At 44.4% G+C, this 25280-nt stretch overlaps 1 protein-coding gene across 3 annotated transcripts in view; it reads right to left on the bottom strand.

Annotated features, from left to right (window-relative positions):
* FAN1 (FANCD2 and FANCI associated nuclease 1) overlaps positions 1 to 25280 on the bottom strand; it is an 84145-nt gene that overhangs the window by 32646 nt on the left and 26219 nt on the right. For 2 of the 3 annotated variants that reach the window (XM_033920774.1, XM_033920773.1), the window contains exons 5-8: positions 24606 to 24839; positions 20311 to 20442; positions 13302 to 13410; positions 10304 to 10423 (exon numbers count right to left, since the gene is read on the bottom strand). In XM_033920774.1, coding sequence (XP_033776665.1) covers positions 10304 to 10423; positions 13302 to 13410; positions 20311 to 20442; positions 24606 to 24839 — 595 coding nt within the window. The remainder of the gene's footprint in view (positions 1 to 10303; positions 10424 to 13301; positions 13411 to 20310; positions 20443 to 24605; positions 24840 to 25280) is intronic. The other variant, XM_033920775.1, reaches the window with a different exon arrangement.

Here is a 25280-nt window from a genome sequence, read left to right on the forward strand (position 1 = left end):
CCAATGGTAGGGGTCACCTTTGCTCTCTGTCCCTGCTGTCTGGCGACTCTTAACAGCTATACTAACTGCTCTATTGTTCCTGTCTCTGCCACAGATTCCACCACTGATTTTACTGTCCCTCTTTCCCGGAGGCCCGTGATAAATGCAGCTCTCGTCTCTAAATTCAACTCAAAATTGATCCTTAGTTCACTCCTCTGTGCACACCTAAGGGTGTATTATTACTATTTTACCTTATTGTAACTGGTTGCTTTTTACTGGTCTTAAATCCTTTTGCTAGATCATTTTCTTTTAATTTCCTCACATCCATAAAGGACATTGCCCTCACCAGCCTCTTCAACAACTTAAGCCCAGGTTAAGAACACTCTGTACATTTCCATTACTATCCTCATCTCATTCTCTAATGGTTAGATTGAAGATGTCATTTGGTCTATTAAATATCTGATCTATGAAAGAGAAACACTACCTGCTTAGGGATTTCATAGAGCAACATAATTTAGATATTTTACATTTTACCGAGACCTGGCTTCAAGAATATGAAATGGCCTATTTTAATACAAGCCTCTCCTCTAGGATACTTCTTCCAGAAATTCACAAAGAGGTGCAGAACTAGCAATATTATATTCCTCACATCTAATAATACAGATCATCTCTCAAACCTAGGTCATACTATTGCAATCTCTTACATTTTGCCTGCTCTCTTAAAAATCTATATACTTTCTTCTAATTTATCAATCGCCTCCAGTTTGTTCTCACTCCAGCTACTAAAATCTAGTATTTTCATACTCTTATGTCTTCTTTTCCTATATTCTTAAGAAATTTCAATATACATTTAGATGATCTACAAGCATTGTATACCCCTGATTTTTACACTTTCTTGCATGATCTCCGGTCTCTCATACAATAAATGGTTCCACTCATAAAGCAGGTCACATGCCCGGCAATATAGTAGTACCCCAAGCTCATCTTTCTGAAATAAGCTCAATCTTATATCTTCTACTTCCCCAAACAGATCACTTTCTCCTTATACTACAACTTGAATCTGGGACTATCCAAAAGAAGACACAGAATTGCACCAAAATATATAGAGACCTAAGAAATCTAGGGGCAAATTCTAAGAAGCGCCCAAAAGTTAGGCGCCGATATAGGCACCGTTCAGCGCGATTCAAGTACAGTTGGGTGCTGTTTAGTGAATGGCGCTGAGTGGCACGTATTTTGGAAGCGCCCAGTGTTCTCCCCAGAAATTTTTTCCAGCCGGGTGGCATGAAAATGTAGCTGGGTGGGGCGGGATGGGGAAATTTGGTGGTGGGGAAAATGAACCCCCTCTTTTACTAAGGTGCGCTAGCATTTTAGCGCACGCAAACCCCTGCGCTACGTGGGAAAACTAGCGCCAACTCAATGCTGGCGTTATCATCTAGCGCGCATGGCAATTCCTCCGCGCGCTAAGCGCACACTAAAACCACTATCGTAACTTAGTAAAAGGAGCCCTAAATGTATACTATTTTTATTAGTTAATTATTATTATTATTTTCCAATGCTCAATATGACTTCCTTTTTTAAGGTTTGATACTTGTGCCAGAATATTTTTACTAAATTTAAGAAGTATTTGCCCTCTTTCAAATGGTATAGAGGTTTAAAAAAGGGAAAGGCATTAATGAAGTTATTAGGTTCAATCTAGCCATTTATTTCTGCATGAATTTAAACAACTAAAAAAAAAGATAAATATAGCTCATCTAGTCATACAAGAAATGGCTCTACAGCAGGGGTGCCGACACTTTTTGGGCTTGCGAGCTACTTTTAAAATGACCAAGTCAAAATGATCTACCAACAATAAAATTAAAAAAAAAAACACAAAGCACAATGTACGCAGAGAAAATGTTAATTATCATTTATATTCCGCAGGTTTTCAAAGAGGTCGAGGCAATGTCACCTCAGGAACAACTATACAAAAATAGACAAATATACCCCCTCCCTTTTTACTAAATCGCAATACTGGTTTTTAGAGCAGGGAGATGCACTGAATGCCCTGCGCTGCTCTCGATGCTCATAGGCTCCCTGCGGTAAAAACCGCTATTACAGTTTAGTAAAAGGGGGCCATAGTGCAAAATATAGACAGCAGATATAAATTCTTAAAACAGACACATTTTGATCACTAAACTGAAAATAAAATCATTTTTCCTACCTTTTTGTCTGGTGATTTCATGAGTCTGTTTGCACTTCCTTCTTCTGACTATAAATCAAATATTTTTTTCTTTCTGCCCCTCCCTTTTTCTTTCTGTCTCTCTTTCTTTCTCCCTCCCCCTGTCCCCCAAGCCATCGCGCCAATTTCTCCACTTCCCCGATTCTTTCCCTACCCCCTAAGCCACCATGCCGATTTCTCCCTGCTTCCACGAGCCAGACCAGGAATGTACAAGCGCCGGACTCACAAGACTTCACCTCCGATGTCAATTCTTATATCAGAGAGGAAGTTCCAGGCCAGCCAGGCAGCGATTGGCTGGCCCAGAACTTCCTCTCTGACGTCAGAATTGACGTCGGAGGTGAAGTCTTGTGAGTCCGGCGCTTGTACGCGCCTGGCCTAGCTCAGGGAGGCAGGAAGAACGCGATCGACTCGCATTGCCTTTGCAATCTACTGGTCAATCGTGCTCGACCATTTGGGCACCCCTGCTGTTATGGTATCCTGTCCTGACCTGAGAAAAGGGGTTTAGTCCCCAAAAAACTGCCTTATTTCCATTTCCTATTTATAAACTTTAATCAATAGATACAATACTACTTGATTTTACGTAAAGCAACAAAAAAAATTTTTTTTCTACCTTTTGTTGTTTCTGCTTTAATCATCTTGTCTTCACTCTTCTTTCTAACCAGCATCTGTCCGCTCTGTCTTCCATACAGCATCAGCCCCTTCCATCCACTGTCCGCCCTCTCCCCGTTCCATATGGCATCTTCCCTCTTTTTATGCTCCTTCAATAAACTGTCTATCCTGTGCCCCTTCTCTTCTCCTTTGTACATGATTGATTTCAGCTCTGCCACCTCTCCATTTTTCTCTATCAACATCCCGTCCCCTATGTTCTGGCAACTCTCTCTTCTCCTTTCTTTCCTTCACACCCCACAGTCTGGTATCTTCCCTTCCCTGATTCTCTGTCATCTCACTTCTTTCCTTTTCTTCCATCTCTCCCTCCCCCTCCATGCTCTGACATCTTCTCCTTCCTTTCCCCCTTCCTTTTCCCTTGGTCTGGCATACTTTCCTCCTTCCCTCCAATCCCTGGCATCTCGTTTCATTCCCTCCCTCATCTTCTTTCTCCCTCCAGTTGGGTGCAGCAAGTATCTCCCCCTCTGCTCCCTTTCCTCCTTCTGTCACCCAAGGCCTGGCGTCATGAACTTCTTCAGGCAGCAGCATTCACAATTTGCTACTGTTGCCAGCTTCGGGCCTTCTTCTCTGCCGGGTCCTGCCTTCATAGAAACAGAAGTAGGCAGGACCCAGCAGAGAGGAAGGCCTGAAGCTGGCAACAGCAGTGAATTGTAAATGCTGTTGCAAGCCGAAGTTCATGACGCCAGGCCGAGCACCCGGGGCAGACTGCTACTCCCCCCCCACAACCCTCCTATCTCTCCCTCCCTCCCATCATGAGACTCTAAACAGTACTGCTCTACTCTAAGCAGGCTGCTTCAGGGCTTTCTGGCACGTCACTGATGAGGGAAGGAGGGAGAGATAGGAGGGTCGGATCGGGTTTGGGGGGGCGCCCGGGATGATGATGAGGCTGCTGCTGCTGCCAGCGAATCCAGCAAGGGTGAATCCCCAAAGCACAGCACTAGCGGGCCCCCCCCCCCCTCCCGACCATTTCAGGCCCTAGGTCTGTGTCTACTGGGCCTATCCTTTAATCCAGCCCTGCTTCCCCCCCATATGCTATGACATCTCTCTCTTCCACTCCATGGTCTGGTATCTCCTTTCCCTCCCTCCCATGGTCTTTGCATCTCTTTCCTCCTTTTCCTGATCTTCCTTCTCCCTCCTTCCCTCTCTCTTCCCAATTGGGTGCAGCAGCATTTCTCTTCCCCTCCCCCCATTGGGTACAGCAGTATCATCAGCATTTCTTTTTCCTCCCCCCAATTTGGTACAGCAGAAGCAGCATTTCTCTTCACCCTCTCCCCTAATTGGGTGCAGCAGCATGACTCTTCCCCCTCCCCCTATTGGGTACAGCAGCAGCGTCATCAGCATTTCTCTTAACCCACCCCCAATTGGGTACAGCAGAAGCACCAGCATTTCTCTTCCCCCTCCCCCTCTAATTGGGTACAGCAGCATTTCTCCTCCCATTCACCCCCCCCCCTACCGTCTCACACACCCGGCAGATTCGCTACAGACAAAGGCAAGTTGCAAGTTTCCCTTCGTTGCTGACCTATCTCCCAAAGGTCAGTGACAGAGGGAAGCTTACAACTTGCTGCTCTTGCTTACTTCGGGCCTTTCTCGTTGCCGGGTCCTGCCTTCGCGGAAACAGAAAGTAGGCAGGACCCGGCAGCGAGAAAGGCCCGAAGTAAGCAAGAGCAAGTAAGCTTCCCTCCGTGGCTGGTTTATCTCCCGCATGCTCCGGGGCTCTAATGGTCCGTGCCGGCTTCTCTTCCCTACCCCCCCCCCTCGATGTAACTTCCAGTTTCGGAGGGAAGCCGGGTTCAAGTCGCTTGTTGGGTTTTGTTTTGTTTAAAGTCCGGCGGGAGTCTTTTGGCGGCTCATCAGGCTGCGCGTTAAGCAGTGGTGGCAGCAGGATTCGGCAGATGACAGCCGGGCGGTAATCTAAATTTGCTGGGCGGAGCGCCTGGCTGAAAAGCGCTGGGGAGAACACTGGCGCCCAATAAATAGGCCAGCTCTAGGCACAACTAAAAGTTAGGTGGCCATGCGAGCGCTTAAGTATGCTTAAGAACAGCTATTCAGTAACAAGGTGCCTAACACGTAGCCACGTCATAATAACATAGTAGATGACGGCAGATAAAGACCCGAATGGTCCATCCAGTCTGCCCAACTTGATTCAATTTAAATTTTTTAATTTCTTCTTCTTAGCTATTTCTGGACAAGAATCCAAAGCTCTACCCGGTACTGTGCTTGGGTTCCTACTGCTGAAATCTCCGTTAAAACCTACTCCAGCCCATCTACACCCTCCCAGCCATTGAAGCCCTCCCCAGCCCATCCTCCACCAAATGGCCATATACAGACACAGACCGTGCAAGTCTGCCCAGTACTGGCCTTAGTTCAATTTTTAATACTATTTTCTGATTCTAGATCCTCTGTGTTCAGCCCACGCTTCTTTGAACTCAGTCACAGTTTTACTCTCCACCACCTCTCTCGGGAGCGCATTTCAGGCATCCACCACCCTTTCCGTAATGCATAGCACCTATTTTTTTGAAGGCCGTATAAATTTTTAGAGGCACCTTGTTACAGAATCGCTCTTTCTTGATAGGCGCCTATGTTTCAATTAGTGCTTATTAAAAAGCTTAATTGGGCTTGTAGTTCAATTTAGATAGGCGCCTATCTAGTTGGGCACCTCCAAAATGGGTTCCTAACATTAGGTACTGGTTACAGAATTTGGCCCCTTATGCCAGAGAATTTCTCCAACATCTTCTCCTTTCCTCAAGAACTATTTTCAAACAGATATCTTGAGGAATAGGCTGTACTGTGAAATCTTTCCTTAGCTTGTGATACACTGCTACCACTTCAAACTATCTCCCTCTCCATTCACCATTACCTGTTAATGAAGCCAACTATCCCTTTTTGTTAGGCTGGAAGATAAAACACCCCAATATCTTTCTTAGTAAGGAGAACCCCTTGGTTGGCTATAAGGTTGTATATGTTACTGCATTTACTAATAATGCCTGCATCTTGTACATTATCTGCAGTCTGTTTGTTGTTTTCTGAACCCCTTAAATTCATCATATGATCATTTTCAAATATATACTTGTACTACTTATCATTTCTATAGAGCTACCAGACTTACGCAGCACTGTACACCATATAAAAAGTGATTTCTGTTTCAAAAGCTATAACGAACATTCATAATTTTTTCTCTTTGAATCACAGTCTCATATTTCTAACTTAAAATTTATGCAAGCTGTCTAAGCAAATAAATAAATAAATTCAGATAAATGTGGCCTAATATTGAATAGCACAGCCTCTTCACTTATAATACAGACTGAATAAGATTCTGCTGTGCTTAATGGTCCTTTGATTCCTTGTCTCGTACACAGGAACTGAAAGTAGACTGTACTGCTGCCAGCTTCCTCACAAGGGAACTGTGCTACAGAAATTCCAGAATTATGCAGCAACAGGTGTGCCAGGTTGATTTATAAGCTGTGACTTTGGCTGGCAATGAGCAATCATAATGGCTTTCTTCTAGCTTCCCCTTTCAAAACAGTCAGTAAATGCAAAGAATTGCATATGCACACAGTTGTACTGAATGCTCATAAAATATCTTAGAGGTTCAGAATTGCCAAGGGGCTGCTGAGGTTCTCAACACAGTAGACCCTTGTGGAGAAATCAGATCTTATCTGCTCATTTTCTTTCCTCGAGTTCCACTAAACTATTCCAAACACAAGAGATTATGCTCCCTATACCACCAGATAAATATAGAAAACCATTGGTTTGATGAGATTACCATGTAAGGGGACCAAAGCAGCTCCGATTACATAAGAATTGACATACTGGTGCAGACCGAAGGTCCATCAAGCCCAGCATCCTGTTTCCAACAGTGGCCAACCCAGGTCCCAAGTACCTGGCAGAAACCCAGAGAACAACAACATTCCAAAGCTGAAATTGTGATGTCATAAGGCCTCATTCCACCAATGCCTAAGAGCCAAACTCATCTGTGATGTCACAATGGCTTGATTGTCCTATACTTGGCTCATGTAAGAACATAAGAGGTGCCATACTGGGACAGACTGAAGGTCCATCAAGCCCAGTATCCTGTTTCCAACAGTGGCCAACCCAGGTCCCAAGTACCTAGCTAGATCCCAAGTGGTAAAACAGATAATCCCAGTATTCCAATAGTTAACATTCTAAGATGGTTAATGTGCTACTGCATTAATGTACATTATTTTCCCCGCAGATCCCATTTTACATAATGGGACCTAGTTACTAAAAATATGCATTTACAGCATTAGCACACATCTGTAACTCTAGGACCAAGAACCTACAATAGAGAATGACATGGGGACATATTTGTCCCCATCCCTGTGGGATCTATCTCCATCCCTATCCTGTCCCTGTCTTATTCTTGCAAGCTCTGTCCTCATGTGCACGAGGCTCAAACTCTTATGATTTTATAGTATTTGAGGCTTATGCACATGAGGACAGAGCTTGCAGGATAAATGCACCATTTCAACCTAATCTCTAACTAGCAAGGGCCACACCTGAATTTTCAAGGAACATAGCACCAACCCTTTCTTGTGTTTTTTTGCAAGAAAGCTAGGATATGAGCCATGGAAGCACAAAAGAGAGAAAATGCTGTATTTGAACACTAAGTGATTAAAAAAAAAAAAAGAATGGTACTGTGGACTCAAGATCCGAAAAAAACAAAGGGCCAGGAGAGATCTGTTTCATGGCCTAGGCCCTAGAGGTTTTCATTCTAGCAAAGTATTTGCAAGGTTTATTTGAGGAATGAGGACCCGATGCACCAGAGAATTTACAACAATATAGCCTGGCTAGAGGCAAAGTAAACTTCAGCATGGTAATTAATGATGGGAATTGCTACTTTGAGTATTTGCAGACATTTCATTGACTTCTACCAAGCTAAGACAGAGGCCAAAGAAACGATTTAACTAGAGCTAAATGAATTTTTTTTTTGAGGAGGACAGAACAGAGACTGTCACAATTCTGTGTTTAAGTCTGTGAATAGTACTCCCTCAGAATTTCTTCATATTCACAGGAAGCATTTATGTATTATTTAAAGTATCCATGTATATTTAACTAAGGAAAAACGGGTCCAAAAAAAAATTTAAAAAAAAAAAATATATATATATATATATATATATATATATATATATATATATATATATATATATACTTTAGTGAACTTCTGGGCTCCTATCTTCAGCTGTAAAAGTGAGTCACCTTTACTGCTGAGGATTTGTGCATACCCTCACCGCCGAACAATGGAGCTGCACGCCTGGAAGGACAGAGATCATTTGCCCGGGTCAAGAGTCTGACGATTGAGAAAGTCAGTCTGCACATTTTTCACTCCCATTACGGGCACAGCTGAGAGAGCCTGCAATTGATATTTTGCCCCCCAAAAGAAGAGTTGAGCTTCTAGGCATAGCAGGGCACTTCTGGTGCCTCTTGTTGACATAGGCCTCCGCCGTCGCATTGCCCGAGAAGACCCTGTCTGCCTTGCCTTCCAGAGACTTCTCCAGTGACAGCAGCGCTAGCCAAATGGCTCTGAGTTCTAGGTGATTTATGGACCACTTTTGCTGTGCCAGTGGCCAACGACCCTGAACCGGTTGTCCGTTTCAATGACCCCCTCCAACCATATAGGCTGGCATCAGTCCTTAGTATCTCCCAAGAGAAAATGTGGAGAGGCATGCCCCTTGAGAGGGAAGCAGTCTGCAGCCATCGCCACAAGCTGTTCCTCACTTCCAGTAACTATGGAAGCAGTTGCTGACATAAGTCTATCTGAGGAGACAAGCAAGAGATGAGAGTCTTAGAGAGGTCTCATGTGTGCTCTTACCCAAGGGATCACCTCTATGGCTGCTGCCATCAACCCCAGGACTTGCAGATAATTCCACACTGTGGGAGTCGGACTCTATAGCAGATCCAAAATCTGCATGGCTCTGGAAGAAAAACCTAGACCAAGAACAAAACTTCCAGGTAATCCAGGGGTCAGCTCCAGCTGACTCTTCTTGAAGCTGACTATCCTTCCCAGGTCCTGGAGGAGTTGGATCACTCTTGAAACTGCCCATTCTCCTTCTTCCCTGGACAAGGCTCCAATTAGCCAATTGTCCAAACATGGGTGCACTTGGACCCCTGCCTTGCGGAGGTGTGCTACTACCACCACCATGACCTTGTAAAAGATGTGGGGTGCTGTTGCTAGGTCAAAGAGGAGCACAAAGAACTGGAAATGCTGCTCCAGCACATGAAACTGCAATAACCTCCCATGAGCTGGAAAAATGGGAATGTGTAGATAGGCTTCTGTCAAATCAAGTGAAAAAATTCCCCCAGCGCCACTGCTGCTATGACTGACCAAATGGTCTCCATGCGGAAGTGCGGCACTCCCAGTGTAGCACTGACTGACTTGAGGTCCAGAATTGGCCTCCAGTCATCTGAGCCTTTCTTTGGCACGATGAAGTATCTGCCCGAGCCCGATTCTTCACCTGGGACTGACTCTATGGTACTAAGATCCAGTAGCCTTTACATCGTTGCCTGGAGTCTGAGGGCCATCTCTAGCCGGTTGGATCTGGAAGGGAGGCACAGAACTCGATTTTGTAATGTTCTCGAATAACTTCCAGGACCTAACGGTCTGTGCCAATCTGAGCCCAGACTGACCAATAGGCTGACAGCCTGCCCCCTATCGGGTTTCTGGGAGATTAAGTTTGCCTGGTTTCAGTATATCTGCATTCTAGTCATTTTCCTCTGGGTGTTTGAAAGAATAAAAATCTTGGTGTTTCAAACTCAGGTATTAACAACAATGTCAGTATCACCAGTTCCACTAGTGCCTTTGTACAAACAGCACCAGTGTTAAATAAGCTTACAAAGATTTAGTAGCGACTGATACCAAAAAAGAAGATGCCTTCTTGACTGTGTGTTTAGATTTTAAAAAGGGGTTCTGTCATTGTGGTTTTAGGGAAAATGCAGTGGGTTCTAATTTTCTTGTCTTCTTGTCATTCTCTAGCCTTTACTTAGATGACTTTTCATACCCTTACTGGGGTGGTAAATTCATCATTGGTCTAGGTAAAGTGACCTGTGCTGTGGATATTTTTTAATATTTTTATAATGTTAATTTAAATAAATATAAAGTGCATTAGGTATAATAAGGTGCTAGAGGAAGGAAAGCACTTATCTTTTGTGCCTGACGGCTGCCCAACCATTTCACACTCGGTTTCATAAGGGGCTATGCCTCCTTCTAATGCTACACTGAACTTATCCGGCAGACATTAACGGAGCCTAAATGACAAGTACCTTAAAATACAAGCTCATTACTTTTGTGCTGTACTGCTGTTTCTCTGTATTGTTTTTTTATAAATAAACAATTACAAAAAAAAATACAAGCTCAAATTTAATAAAATCTTTTTAGCACATTTTTAATATTATCAGACAATTAATCTTGTATCTTTTAATTACCTTCTGTGTATGCTTTAAATGCTGGTGTAAATTGAGGGCAAGTCGATCCCACCATCGCCCTCTGCTGTCTGGACAGTATATATTCTGAGACAACAGATTCTCAAGCTCATGCACAGCTTCCTACAGTAGCACAATACATTCCCATCAGACAAAGTAGCGTTTGGTATCTAAAGGTGGGTGTTTATTGTTTTTTATTATTTGTAAAAGTGCTTTATTAAAACATTTGTACACAACAAAATATATGCAATAGATCAAAGCAGAATAAGAACTTCTACGAGGTATAGTCTTAATTATTGTATTTGGTTATGGTTTGTGTTTTTATCTTACTGTAAACTGGTTTAGATTCAAATAAAGTGCAATATAACATTTTATAAAAATGAATGACTGAAATTAAAAAGGCAGAAAACAAACATTTGAAGCTTCTTCTTTTACATAGACTTAAGCTAATACATCCCTGGAATATATAATGTAAGTCTACAGCACTCTTACACCAATTACAGTGAAACCCCACTATAACATGATTATTTGGATCCATAAAATTACAATCACTTAAGACGCAGAGGCCAATAAAAGAACACAACTGAAACACAAATGAATCTGCTCCCTCGCTTATCCAGACCTAGCCCAAAGTAGTTTTCATAAGAACATAAGAATTGCCATACTGGAACAGACCAAAGGTCCATCAAGCCAGTATATCCTGTTTCCAGCAGTGGCCAACCCAGAACCCAAGTAGTAAAACTGATTTTATGCTGCTTATCCTACGAATAACCAGTTAATTTCCCAAAGCTGTCTCAATAATGGCCTATGGACTTTTCTTTTAGGAAATTATCCAAACCTTTTTTAAACCCTGCTAAGATAACTGATTTCACCAGGGGGAACCAAATAGCCAGATCTAGCCGAAAGTTATTTTCATACAGACACATAGCTAAGCTTTGCCCAAAGTGGAGTATTGTCAGAGGAGCTGTATGTAAAAGGAGGGAGCCATAGCATGATCACAGTAAATAAAATTTTGAATTATTGCAGGATTTCACTGTACTTGGGCATAGTCGGGCACAGAAAGAAAACAGATAAAATATTTGCATATTAGAACTAAACCTTCTACAACATGCAAGTTATTGGGATATCACCGTTACATCTAGGCATATAAACATAGCACAGATAACCAAAAGTTATCTGTGTAAATCTCTAAAGTAAAATACTAAGAGATGCAACTAGAGGTGAAATAACAGTACAAAAATTAGAGTGGAGAAAGATAAAAATCAATCAAGAGTCATCTTCATGAATCTGGAAAACCATTCATATTATTAAAAAGTGGAGAAAAGGACCTCGGTATGGTTCAAATAAGCCCATAAACACAAAGGAAACTTAACCAGTATCATCACAGGACCAGAAAATCTCCACCTTAAACAGTGCACCATTCATTATATCAAAACAACAATAAAAAAGATATAAAGTTTTCAAAAGCAAAAATGATTGTTTATACTCACAAAAGCAAATCTACGAGTATAACTAGCCCAACTAACTAAATAAAAACAGTTGTGCACTTATCTTCAATGAGGTATCATATAAATCCACATGGAAATCCAGTACTGCGGGTTATTCAACAAAGTAGCAGTTCTCACTCCCAAAGTCACTCTCATATCATTTGCAAAAAGCTGCCATAGGAGTTCCAACAAGGATATCTTGTTTCTGATATAATGAATGGTGCACTGTTTTAACATGGAGTTTTTTTGGGGACATAAAAATATAGGCAAGTTTCTTTCATCGAAAGATTCACAATCCCTTGAACTACCCAGATCATATACCACCTTTATAAGATATACCAAAACCACAATATAATGGGAAAAACCAATTCAAAATAAGCTTCCAATACATATAACTATATCACAAAACAAGAGAAACTATATACTATTTTCACATTATTCAACATGTTTTTTATTGACCAATCATTTTAAACCATTTTACATTCCTAAACATCAAATGTTTAATTTTATAAATACATAAATAGTCTCCTTCCTTGCAAAATAACCCCTCCTTTACAAAGTCGCACTAGCATTTTTAGCGCCAGCCGGCGCGGTAACACCTCCAATGCTCATAGAATTCCTATGAACATCCGAGCTGTTACCGCGGCAGCCAGTGGGCATCACTCCCGCTGTGGGCAGTGCACGCGGCTGAGTGGCAACAGGTGTCTTGGCAGCAGAAAGAGTGGACATCTCTCCCGTTGCGGGGGGGGGGGGGTGCGCGTGCAGCTGAGTGGTGGCAGGTGCGTCTTGGCAGCGGGGAGAGTGGGCACCTCTCCCGCTGCACGGAGGGGTGTCGCTGCCTTTCTGGGGGAGGGGGTGTTCACTTCCGCTGCAGGGGAGGGGTGTTATGATGCAGCGGGAGAGAGAACAGGCATTTCTCCCGCTGCATCACAACACAGGCTTTCTAGCAGTCTCTGACACTGACCGGCACCCCTGGCCAGTCACTTATTTTTGTCACAAAAAGGCTCAGCATTTTTTAAGAATCCAGCGGAGGGCTCATTTCAATGTTGAAGAGCCCATTTGCATGTCATTGTCAGAGCCTGCTAGAAAGCTCACTATTGACAGAGATAATCCACCGCTAAAATGCGTACAGGCTAAACCATCGGTAAACAGTTTAGCGATGGTGTTAAAGTTTTGAGAATCTTCCCCTAGTTTGGAATGGCTGTGTCTGTAGAAGAGAGTTTGCCTTACCACCCATGCCATTCAAAGGTCTCAAGCCTACTTTTATATTCAGAGCAACACTAAGATCCTGTGACTCAAGTTGGCTGTTATGCCAAGGCTGAATGTCATCCCCGATGATCCTGAGGCTCATTCATGCAGTAAGTATTGGAATATATATGCTCATCACCATGGATGCTCAAGCACCCCTCATATTGAACAAACTCCTTTACTATGACTAGGGAACATACACTTGTTTCACATTTAGTAGCCCCATCATTTTGACAAGCTGACTCTTATGCCCATCATAGCTTTACCTCATACATGTGCAGTCTTTGTAGAATCTCCACACCTCGGGACAGAATCCTTGTATAAGTCCATCCAACTGTGAAACAACGCAAATACACAGGTAGCAGCTCATGATACCTGAAAGCAAAGCAGAAAAGGAATAGGAATGTGTAAGTAGACCTTGGTCAGATCTAGAATTTGATCTCAGTTTCCACCTGCTGGTAGCAGTGAGGCATATTACCCATTCGTAAGAACTATACCAGTCTACCAAGCAATACAGAAGTGCCGGTTAATTGAGAAAAACACAGAAAAAAAGGCAGTTTTAAAGGGAAATGAGCCCTTTAAACCGGCACACTTCAGGATTTTTTTGTTATTTCGTTTTACTTAGTCAAAACAGACTCCACGGCTCTCAAAGCTGGAGGGCTGACCAACCAGGGGGCCAGGCTGCCTGCTGAGGCCCTCTACAAAAATATGGGGAGGTGGATGAAGGTGGGGGCGGGACCCAGTATTAGACCCGCTGGGTTTAACACCCCCGAGGTTGGACAGATCCCCAAACAGAACCCGCCCAAGCTCTACCCAGCACAAAAAGGGGAACCACAAACAAAGTTCGAATAGTGCTAAGAGGGGAGCTGAAAAGCCTTACCACCTGCTACCAGAGACTGAGGAAAACTGGAATAGCAAGAGGGGCATGCTATACTGATATACAAGTTTGATCTCAGTCTCCACCTGCTGGTAGCAGTGAGGCATATTACCCATCTGTAAAGGAACTATACCGGTCTATCAAGCGATACAGAAGTAGTACTTTAGTATGTAAGCACCCTTAGCATATTCTATATGAGCATATAAATGCTATTGCATGCAATTACAAAGAGCGGCGTAGACATGGACTGGGCTCAAAATTATAATATGCATATAATTTACAAAACGTGTGCCCTTGTGCATTTTTGTCATATAGCACAGTTACTTACCGTAACAGGTGTTATCCAGGGACAGCAGGCAGATATTCTTAACACATGGGTGACGTCACCGACGGAGCCCTCGGTACGGACCTTTTTAACTAGAAGTTTCTAGTTGGCCGCACCGCGCGTGCGCGAGTGCCTTCCCGCCCGACGGAGGAGTGCGTGGTCCCCAGTTAGGATAAGCCAGCTAAGAAGCCAACCCGGGGAGGTGGGTGGGACGTAAGAATATCTGCCTGCTGTCCCTGGATAACACCTGTTACGGTAAGTAACTGTGCTTTATCCCAGGACAAGCAGGCAGCATATTCTTAACACATGGGTGACCTCCAAGCTAACAAAGAGGGAGGAGGGATGGTTGGCCATTAAGAAAATAAATTTTGTAACACAGATTGGCCGAAGTGTCCATCCCGTCTGGAGAACGCATCCAGACAGTAGTGAGTAGTGAACGTGTGAACTGAGGACCAAGTGGCTGCCTTGCAGATTTCCTCGATGGGCGTGGAACGGAGGAAAGCTACAGACGCAGCCATAGCTCGGACTCTGTGGGCCGTGACAGCTCCTTCCAGTGAGAGACCGGCCCGAGCATAGCAGAATGCAATACAGGCAGCAAGCCAATTTGAAAGTGTCCGTTTGGAGACAGGACGACCCAAACGGTTGGGATCGAAAGACAAAAAGAGCTGAGGGGATGTTCGGTGAGCTCTGGTACGATCAAGGTAGTAAGCAAGGGCACGCTTACAATCCAGCGTGTGCAACGCCTGTTCCCCAGGATGCGAGTGAGGCTTAGGGAAGAAGACGGGCAACACAATGGACTGGTTGAGGTGAAAAGCTGAGACCACCTTGGGAAGGAATTTAGGGTGGGTACGCAGAACAACCTTGTCATGGTGAAAAACAGTGAACGGTGGGTCAGCAACCAGTGCATGCAGTTCGCTAACTCTCCTGGCAGAGGTGATGGCAATGAGGAAAAGCACCTTCCAGGTAAGAAGCCTGAGCGAAGTTGTGGCAAGAGGCTCAAACGGAGGTTTCATGAGTGCTGATAGAACCACATTCAGGTCCCAGACGACAGGAGGAGGCTTGAGAGGCGGTTTGATATTGAAGAGACCTCTCATAAACCTGGAAACCAGAGGATGAGCCGTGAGGGGTTTTCCGAGAATAGGTTCATGAAACGCAGTGATGGCACTGAGGTGGACTCTGATGGAGGTAGACTTGAGGCCAGCATTGGACAGCGAGAGCAGATAGTCCAATACAAGTTCCACCGCTAGAGAGGTGGGTTCATGATGATGCCGGAGACACCAGGAGGAGAATCTGGTCCACTTCTGATGGTAACATTGGAGAGTGGCCGGTTTTCTGGAGGCGTCCAGAATGAGGCGGACAGGTTGAGATAGATTCTCCGGAGAGGTCAGCCCGAGAGAAACCAAGCTGTCAGGTGGAGCGAAGACAGATTGGGATGCAGTAGAGACTGATGCTGCTGTGTAAGTAGAGTAGGAAACACAGGAAGAGGAATGGGCTCCCTGGAGCTGAGTTGGAGCAGGAGGGAGAACCAGTGTTGACGAGGCCACCGAGGGGCAATGAGAATCATGGTGGCTTTGTCCTTGCGGAGCTTGGACAAGGTCCGCAACATCAGAGGAAGTGGAGGGAAGGCATATAGGAATCGGTCCCTCCAGTCGAGTAGGAATGCATCCGGTGCCAGACGGTGAGGAGAGAAGAGTCTGGAGCAGAAGAGGGGCAGCTGATGATTGTGAGGTGCTGCAAAGAGGTCCACCTGCGGAGTGCCCCATCGAGCAAAGATGGAGAGTAGAGTCGGAGGGTCCAACGTCCACTCGTGAGGTTGAAGGATGCGGCTGAGATTGTCGGCCAGGGAGTTCTGTTCGCCCTGGATATAGACCGCCCTGAGGAAGAGATTGCGGTCCGTGGCCCAGGTCCAGATGCGTAGAGCCTCCAAACAAAGGGGGCGAGATCCGGTGCCGCCTTGTTTGTTTATGTAGTACATGGCGACTTGATTGTCTGTGCACAGGAGGAGAACCTGAGGGCAGAGAAGATGTTGGAAAGCCTTGAGGGCGTAGAACATGGCTCTGAGTTCCAGGAAATTGATGTGATGACGACGCTCCTGTGGGGTCCAAAGTCCCTGGGTGCGTAAATCTCCTAGGTGAGCTCCCCACGCATAGGGGGATGCATCCGTGGTGATGATCATAGAGTGAGGGGGTAGATGAAAAAGTAGACCCCTGGAAAGATTTGAGGAGTTCAACCACCATTGGAGAGATTGCTGAAGAGATGATGTCACAGAGATGGGATGAGAAAGAAGATCCGTAGTCTGTGACCATTGGTTGGCGAGAGTCCACTGAGGCGTGCGAAGGTGGAGACGTGCCAGAGGAAGGACATGTACCGTCGAGGCCATGTGACCCAGGAGGACCATCATCTGTCGGGCAGGAATGGAGGGATGCATAAGCACCTGACGACAGAGGTGGAGCAGGGTCCGCTGAAGATCGGAGGGGAGAAAAGCCCTCATCAGTGTGGTGTCCAGAACTGCTCCAATGAGCTGAAGTCGCTGGGTGGGAAGCAGATGCGACTTGGGGTAGTTGATCTCGAACCCCAGGAGGTGGAGGAGAGAGATGGTGTGATGAGTAGCCTGTAGCGCAAGTTGAGACGTAGGTGCTTTCACCAACCAATCGTCCAAATAGGGGAACACCTGGAGGTTGTGAGACCTGAGGAAGGCCGCCACCACTATGAGGCACTTGGTGAAGACCCTGGGTGAGGAAGCGAGGCCGATCGGTAGCACCTTGTACTGATAGTGGTGGTGCAGCACCTGGAACCGCAGGTAGCGGCGAGAATTCTGATTGATGGAGATGTGAGTGTAGGCCTCTTTGAGGTCCAGGGAACATAGCCAGTCGTGTTGAGAAAGAAGAGGGTAGAGCGTGGCAAGGGAGAGCATTCTGAACTTCTCCTTGACCAGACACTTGTTGAGGTCCCTGAGATCGAGAATGGGACGGAGGTCTCCCGTCTTTTTGGGAACCAGGAAGTAGCGGGAGTAGAATCCCTGACCCCTTTGATCTGGAGGTACTTCTTCGATGGCATTGAGAAGGAGGAGGGATTGAACCTCCCTCAGGAGGAGGGGGGTTTGAGATGAGTGTGAAGCAGACTCTACGGGAAGGTTGTCCGGTGGAAGAGTCTGGAAGTTGAGAGAGTAGCCGTGGCGGATGATGTTGAGGACCCACTGGTCCGATGTGATGACCTCCCAACGGCTGGAGAATATGGTGAGACGACCTCCGATTGGTTGTGGAAGAGGTAGCAAGGGTGGATGACTGGCTATGCCCTGGAGAGAAGAGTCAAAAGGGCTGCGATTGCTTAGCAGGCTGAAGAGGCTTGGAGGGTTGAGTGGTCTGAGAACGAGCCTGGGCATGGTGCTGCTGTTGACGGGGCCGCCGAGGCTGTTGAGGAGGCGGATTGAGTGGCCTGGCTGAGAACCTGCGCTGATAAGACGACTGAGGTCGATAAGGTCGGGCAGGCGGAGCCTTCTTTTTTGGTTTGATCAGGGTGTCCCACCTTGTTTCATGGGCGGAGAGTTTCTGGGTGGTGGAATCCAGTGACTCTCCAAAAAGCTCATCCCCGAGACAGGGGGCATTGGCTAGACGATCCTGGTGGTTGATGTCCAGGTCGGAGACTCTCAGCCAGGCCAAGCGGCGCATGGCAACGGCCATGGCGGAGGCACGGGAGGTGAGCTCGAAAGAGTCGTATATCGAGCGGACCATAAACTTGCGCAACTGAAGAAGGCCAGAGATGTGCTGCTGGAACAGTGGGACCTTGCGCTCCGGCAGGTACTTTTGAAGGGCAGACAGCTGTTGGACCAAATGTTTCATATAGAACGAAAAATGGAAGGAATAGTTGTTCGCCCTGTTGGCCAGCATGGCATTCTGGTAGAGCCTCTTGCCAAACTTGTCCATGGTCTTACCCTCTCTGCCAGGAGGGGTAGAGGCATAGACACTTGAGCCCTGAGTCTTTTTCAAGGTGGATTCAACAAGAAGGGACTCATGGGGCAATTGAGACTTGTCGAACCCTGGGATAGGGATGACTCGATAGAGGTTGTCCAGTTTACGTGGAGCCCCCGGTACCGTAAGGGGAGTCTCCAAGTTTTTGTAAAAGGTCTCCCGTAGGATGTCATGCACGGGGAGCTTGAGGAACTCTTTAGGAGGTTGTTCGAAATCCAAAGCCTCCAGGAAGGCTTGAGACTTCTTTGAGTCAGATTCTAAAGGAAGGGACAGAGCTGCAGACATCTCCCTCAGAAATTTAGAAAATGAGGACTGCTCCGGTTTGGAGGTGGCATCGGGTGCCGACGGGTCCTCATCAGATGAGGAGGGATCCTCCTCGGTACCGAGAGGGGTTTCCTCCCATAAGTCAGGGTCCCGGACTTCTGGTGCATGTCGAGACACCGGGGTGGAAGGTGCGGTATGGCGGGTCTTGGATAAAGATTTCCCAGAATGCACCGAAACGGTACCAGGAGAGGAAGACCGGCGTCGATCCCGATCCCGGGAAGAATGACGCACTGCTTGGTGCCGAGAAGGATCTGATGTGGTATGGGAGTGAACCACTGGATGGGTATGAAGCTGCTCAGCCGAAAGAATCGGCATGGAGGTGTTGATGGGTACCGAAGGGGTGGATACCGGGGGTTCGGTACGGGGCTCGGGCCGGTCTGGTACCGGAAGTAGCGGTGCCAGGATAGTGGGCAACAGGTGCTCGAGTTGCTGCTGTAACTGTTCCTGGAGTTGAACCTTTAAGATGGCCGAGATACGGTCATCTAGGGGTGGCATCGGAACCGCTTTCTTTTTCTTCGGTTCCTTAGATGCCGCTCCACGCCCCGGCGATGAGGAGGCCGATGACGAGGCACTCATCGAGATCGGGGCGGAGCGCTTGCGGGACCGGTGCGATGCCGGCAAGGTCGGCGTCGCCACCGTAGTTGGAGGGCGCTCGAGGGAAGAGGAAGGCTTCTTAGCCGGCTTACCTGGCGCCAGAGACGCCGATGTGGGGTCGGGCGGTGTCGAGGTAGACGGTGCCGATTTCTGTGGTACCGCTGTCGATGTCGAGGAGTCCATCGCCGACCCGGTGCCGAAGAGGAGAGTTTGTTGAATTCTTCGGTTTTTAAGGGTTCTCTTTTGAAGAGTGGCACAGCGGGTGCAGGAGTCCGCCCAATGCTCCGGACCCAAACACTGCAAACACCAATTGTGTGGGTCAGTGAGGGAGATCGGGCGTGCACACCGCTGGCACTTTTTAAAACCGACCTGCGGGGGCATGAAGGGGAAAACGGCCTCCGCAAAATCGAACCCCGAGGCCTGTATAATGGCAACAGGCCCCGCCGGGGCAAAACGAAAAAAGGGGAAAAAAAGCAAAGTTTTTTTTTTTTTTTTTTTTTACAAAGCAAAGAAAAAGGAAACCCGAAGGTAAAGGAAGATAAAAAAATGGGACCACGCACTCCTCCGTCGGGCGGGAAGGCACTCGCGCACGCGCGGTGCGGCCAACTAGAAACTTCTAGTTAAAAAGGTCCGTACCGAGGGCTCCGTCGGTGACGTCACCCATGTGTTAAGAATATGCTGCCTGCTTGTCCTGGGATAAATATATATATGGCTGGTATAATTACATGTGCCTAAATGTAAGGCGTGCCAATACCGGGCATCACTAGCATTCTAGAATACAATCTTGGACCCAGATGCTGTAATAGACTAGGGACCAACTGCACTGGGACACCTTTAGGAGGCCTCCATTTATAGAACTACCTGTACAATGACCACCAGAGAGGCACTGTAAAGCTTCATCAAATATCAGTTTGGTTTGAATATCAGACCTTTATTGCTATGGCTGGCTGGAGCTATTCTGCGAGACGGGCTTTGTCCCATGTATGGCCTCCCTCATGAGCTGACACTGTAGGTATCTCGCAATAGTTATCCACTTAGAAATAAGATAAACAATTTACAAATGAACTCCACTGAAAAGACAGAGTAGTAAAAGGAATAACTGGAATAAATTGTGAGATCCTCTTTCTGCAAAGATAGCCATCTACAGGCTGATTATTTTTCCTTCCTGGCTTCGGGCTTTCTATTACCTGAGACATGGATGACTCTTCACTTCCTGCCAGACTTTCGTTGCACATTTATACAATTGATGGGCTTCTTCCCAATTTCCACTGGTCATGGCAGCTGCAATATCAATTAACTTGTGCATGGCCCCTTCATATCTAGTAAAACATGTATAAGAATAGAGCAGTGACTTTCAGAACAGTAAATAAAATCTGTTTAGCATTCTGCAGTAAAGGACATGTTATCTGTAAATATGTCAAGATAATGTGTGTGATTTCTTTCTACCAGAATAATGTTTTCAATATATTATTCAATATATTGAAAATATAGTTTTCAATATATTATTATAGCTACCTCTACTGAGTAACATCGTGGACACAGTCAACTGTAAAATTCCAGGGTAGACGGAAATCAGAGGTCTTTCTCAGCCAAACATTTCTCTCTGCATTACTACTAATCAGATTGGCTACTGACACCAGGCTTGTTCACCCTTTGTGACAGCCCTGTTGGAAAGCTATTATTAAGAGAACTATGCTAGCAAATCAATGTGAAAAATTTTAATCAGAAAAACATTACCAAGACATTTAAGGCTCCTTTCACGAAGCCACGTTAGCGGCTTTAGCGCGCATGACTTTTAATCATGCGCTAAGCCGAAAACTATATTAAACTATATTAAAGATTGAACTAGGCCAGTTACTGGGCAGACTTGTACGGTCTGTGTCTGTGTATGGCCGTTTGGAGGAGGATGGGCAGGGGAGGGCTTCAATGGCTGGGAGGGTGTAGATGGGCTGGAGTAAGTCTTAACAGAGATTTCGGCAGTTGGAACCCAAGCACAGTACCGGGTAAAGCTTTGGATTCTCGCCCAGAAATAGCTAAGAAGAAAAAAAAAAAAAAAAAAATTTTTAAATTGAATCAGGTTGGGCAGACTGGATGGACCATTCGGGTCTTTATCTGCCGTCATCTACTATGTTACTATGTTACTACTGCCTGCTCAAGAGGAGGAGGTAGCGGCTAGCACGGATGGAAGTTTAGCGCGCGCTATTACGTGGGTTAAACCGCTAACGCTCCTTCGTAAAAGGAGCCCTTAACTTAAGTCTTGTGCCCTTAAACACCTTAGGGTTCTGCTCTGGCCTACTTTATCAAGGTGCAGTTCAACGAAACAACAGTTTTTTTGACATGGAGATAGTGCTTTACTGAGAGCCTTGCATTAATTCAGTTGCCATCTGATGGCTGTAAACCCCAGTGCTAGTTAGCTACAAAAGACAACACCTGCACACACTCTACCTACCAGGTCCAGGGAGAACTTTTATTTGCAGTTTTTTCTAATTCCCTGCAATCCAAGCACCTCATTACTGAAACACAATTTTAAATATAAACACAATTCAAACTCCTTAGATTGCTAAGCCATGCTTATAATTGAAAGTAATTTGTATCATATTATTAACCTTATTTCCTACATGGAAATTAATTAGTTTTACAAAATGTGACTGTCTCTGGGAAAACATGACTAAAGTCATCAGAAACAAAAAATATTTTAATGAATTCTATCACAACAAACATTTTATAATACAACAGTCCAAACCTCATCTTTTATGTGGAAAAAATGTAAAAGTTACAGAAGTTTAACCCTTTCAGGACCAAGGGACATATTTGTCCCATAACTTTAAAATCCTATCAATTTTGATTGGGATAGTCTACAGTTCTAAATTTGATATGTACGGATTCCATATGATACTGCCTTTATGTAAACAAACTGGTTCCGACATTCATTCATTAGCGTCGTTGCCAGATTGACGAGAAGATTCACTTGCCACACTGTCCATAAGCCAGAAGTGTGATTTTTTTTAAAAAAAATAATGATATTTCACAAAAAAAAATCAATTTTTTGGCATCTGCAAGCCCTTTTTACCATAAAAATGTCGTCAAAACCACAAAAATTGGCCTACGATCCTTATGGTCCTGAAAGGGTTAAACACATGACTGCTTTTGGACACAAGACATGAAAATTAGCCACTAAACATTTTGGATCCATAACTTTAGTCATATTTTCCCCAGAATGGTCACAAATTACATCAACATGTCTGTCCCCCCATACAAATGTGTCTCCCCCTAACTGCTTTTGAACTTTTCATTCAGTTTCACTCACATTTGTGATCCTGCATGAGAAAACCCTCCTAAAGTCTCCAGATATAAAATTTTTGATAACTTGTACTTAAATATAGCAGCTTAAATTTGGAAGCTATAGGTCAGTGACTCTCAAACTGTGTACCAAGGCACAGTGGTGTACCCTGAATATATTCCAGAACTTTACTTTACTTTTCTAAAAATTCCTTTCATAAAATAACATGTATGTCACATATGAAAGAGTCTGTCCATGTTATAAGCATCTGCGTGCATAACGATACAATCACCCAGACAAGCATCTTTCTTTAACGTGATTGGTCCTTGAAAACTAACAGCAAGTAATTTTAGTTTTAGTTTTTTATGCAGTAGTTATCCTAACTTGAGCAACAATGCAATCAAGGCTTTGTTATTGTTTGGATCTTCTTATCTTTGCGAACTTGGATTTTCAGCTCTGACAAAAATTAAATTGAAAAAATAAGAATGACTGCAGATGGTGGTTGATGAAATGCATATTTGCTTGTGACTATTGAGCCATGTTTTGAGTAAATTTGCACTCAAAAACAAGCGCATCTGCTGATTTGATTAGCAATTCTGTTCTATCTACTTTAGTTTCACTGTTTTAACAATTACCCATACATAGCTTAAAGAGCTTAAAATAAATAATTCTCAAATTTAATAATTTTTTGATGGTTTTGCAATTTTATCATTTCAATTATAATGTGTCACAAAAAACATTTGCTCCGTTTAGTGTGCCAGAGCTAAACAAATTTGAGAGACATTGCTATAGGTGAAAACCACTTCCTTTTATCTTAATACAGTTAAAACGTTTTGCCCTTGCAAGGATTCGAGTATCAAAGTACATTAATTTGAGGATTTTCATATTAAAGAAGTCCAATTTCAGCAAATTCTGAATCAAAATAGGTGTAAGAGTCAGAAATTTCCATATTTTCCATTAAACTATGATCTTGAAATATTGCAAAACTAAAGCATATATTTAAAAAAAAAACCCAAAACAATGTTATATGAAAAACTAATTTTTGATAAATTGACCGCAAACTTCATTCTCAGGCAATTTTCCAGCTTATGAAATTCACAACTTTAGTTGGGTTTTCTCATGAAGGTTGTGCTTCATCTAGCACAACCCTTGCTTTTTTTATGCCCTGGATACACCCAAAATGCATAATCACTTCTTAAATATGGTATCAAACCAGACCAGTTCAATTGTAATCTCGCTGTAAAAGCACACTGCGAGGTCATCAATCATTTTGAAAGCTGCCTTGTCACTGGTTAGTAGTCAATCATATGCAAATTAGGCATCATGAAATATTCATACACTTCCTTGTCTTGGGAAATAATTGGCAACAGATAAAGAAGAGCCAGTAGCTCTCTTTATTCTTAAAATAACGATTTTTGACTCATTATTCTAAAAGAGCAGCCTGAATGTAACTTGCCTTGAGCTACAACTGAAAAAAAGCTAAATCCTATTATGCCTTTGTATGGCTCCATGGTGTGACTGCGCCTTGACTACTGTGTGAACAATTCTGGTCTCCGCATCTCAAAAAAGATACAGAATTAGAAAAGGTACAGAGAAGGGTGATGAAATGATAAAGGGGATGGAACAACTTCCCTAAGAGGAAAGGCTAAAGTAGCTAAGGCTCTGCAGCTTGGAGAAGACACGGCTCAGGGGAGATATGATAGAGGTGCATAAATTACTGAGTGAAATGGAACTGGTAGACATGAATCATTTATTTACTCTTTCCCAAAATACTAGGACTAGGAGGCATGCAATGAAGCAACAAGTATATTTAAACCTGAGAAAATATTTCTTTACTCAACTTATGATTAAAAACTCTGGAATTTCTTGCCAGAGAATGTAGCGAAAGCAGTTAGCTTTACAAGGTTTAGATAATTTCCTAAAAGAAAAGACCATTATAAGCCATTAAGATGGACTTGGGCCACTGCTTATTTGTAGGATAAGCAACAAAAAATCTGTTTTACTCTTTTGGGATTTTGTCAGGTTCTTGTGACCTGGATTGGCTACTGTTGGAAACAGGATACCAAGCTTGAAGGACCTTTGGTCTGTCCCAGTATGGCAACTCTTTTTTGTTATTATGTTAAATCTTTTCTGAACGCAACAAATCACCAATAGAATTAGCCAGTGCATTTGGATTTGATGTTTCCTTGCCAGCGCTCTTACCTGATGAGATCTTCCCTATCCTGGAAAATGTTAACTGTCCTCAGCACGGTATAGGTGGGGAATGTCATACGGCCCATGTTTACCATGAGTACTGTAGAAAGTTGAGCTTGTCCACCACTGGCAGCCTCTTCGTCGTCCATGGAATTGGTCAATGAAAATAGCAGCAAGACCCGGGAGAAAACAGCACGGGGACCTCGGCAAATTCTAATGCACCTTCCAGTTAATTCCTTAGCCCTGACAAGAAGCAAACAGGAATTAGCAACCTTCAAAAAAATAGATCAAATAAAAGGCTGCTGAATAATTGCTCCATGCAGCAAATCACCTTTGTGAAAAGATTCTCTGTGACAATTGATTTAACAAATCCCAATAATTTAAAAAACGCACACTTCTTCATACTTTCCGAATCACGCTTTACCAGATATAACAATTTACTTTCAGTTGCTTGATTTTCATACTATAAAAACAGCCGCCAGATTTTCAGCTGGTAATTAACTTAGTCCATGTAGTCTATATTTAGGGCTCCTTTTACAAAGGTGCACTAGGGCCTTAATGCGCAGAATAGCGTGCGCTAAAATGCCCCGCGCGCTAGCCGCTACCGCCTCCTCTTGAGCAGGCGGTAGTTTTTCAGGTAGCACACGCTATAGTGCGAGCTAATCCGGTGCATGCGGTAAAAAC

The sequence above is a fragment of the Geotrypetes seraphini genome, chromosome 14 (assembly GCF_902459505.1).
Source record: "Geotrypetes seraphini chromosome 14, aGeoSer1.1, whole genome shotgun sequence".
In the NCBI taxonomy this organism is placed as follows: domain Eukaryota; kingdom Metazoa; phylum Chordata; class Amphibia; order Gymnophiona; family Dermophiidae; genus Geotrypetes; species Geotrypetes seraphini.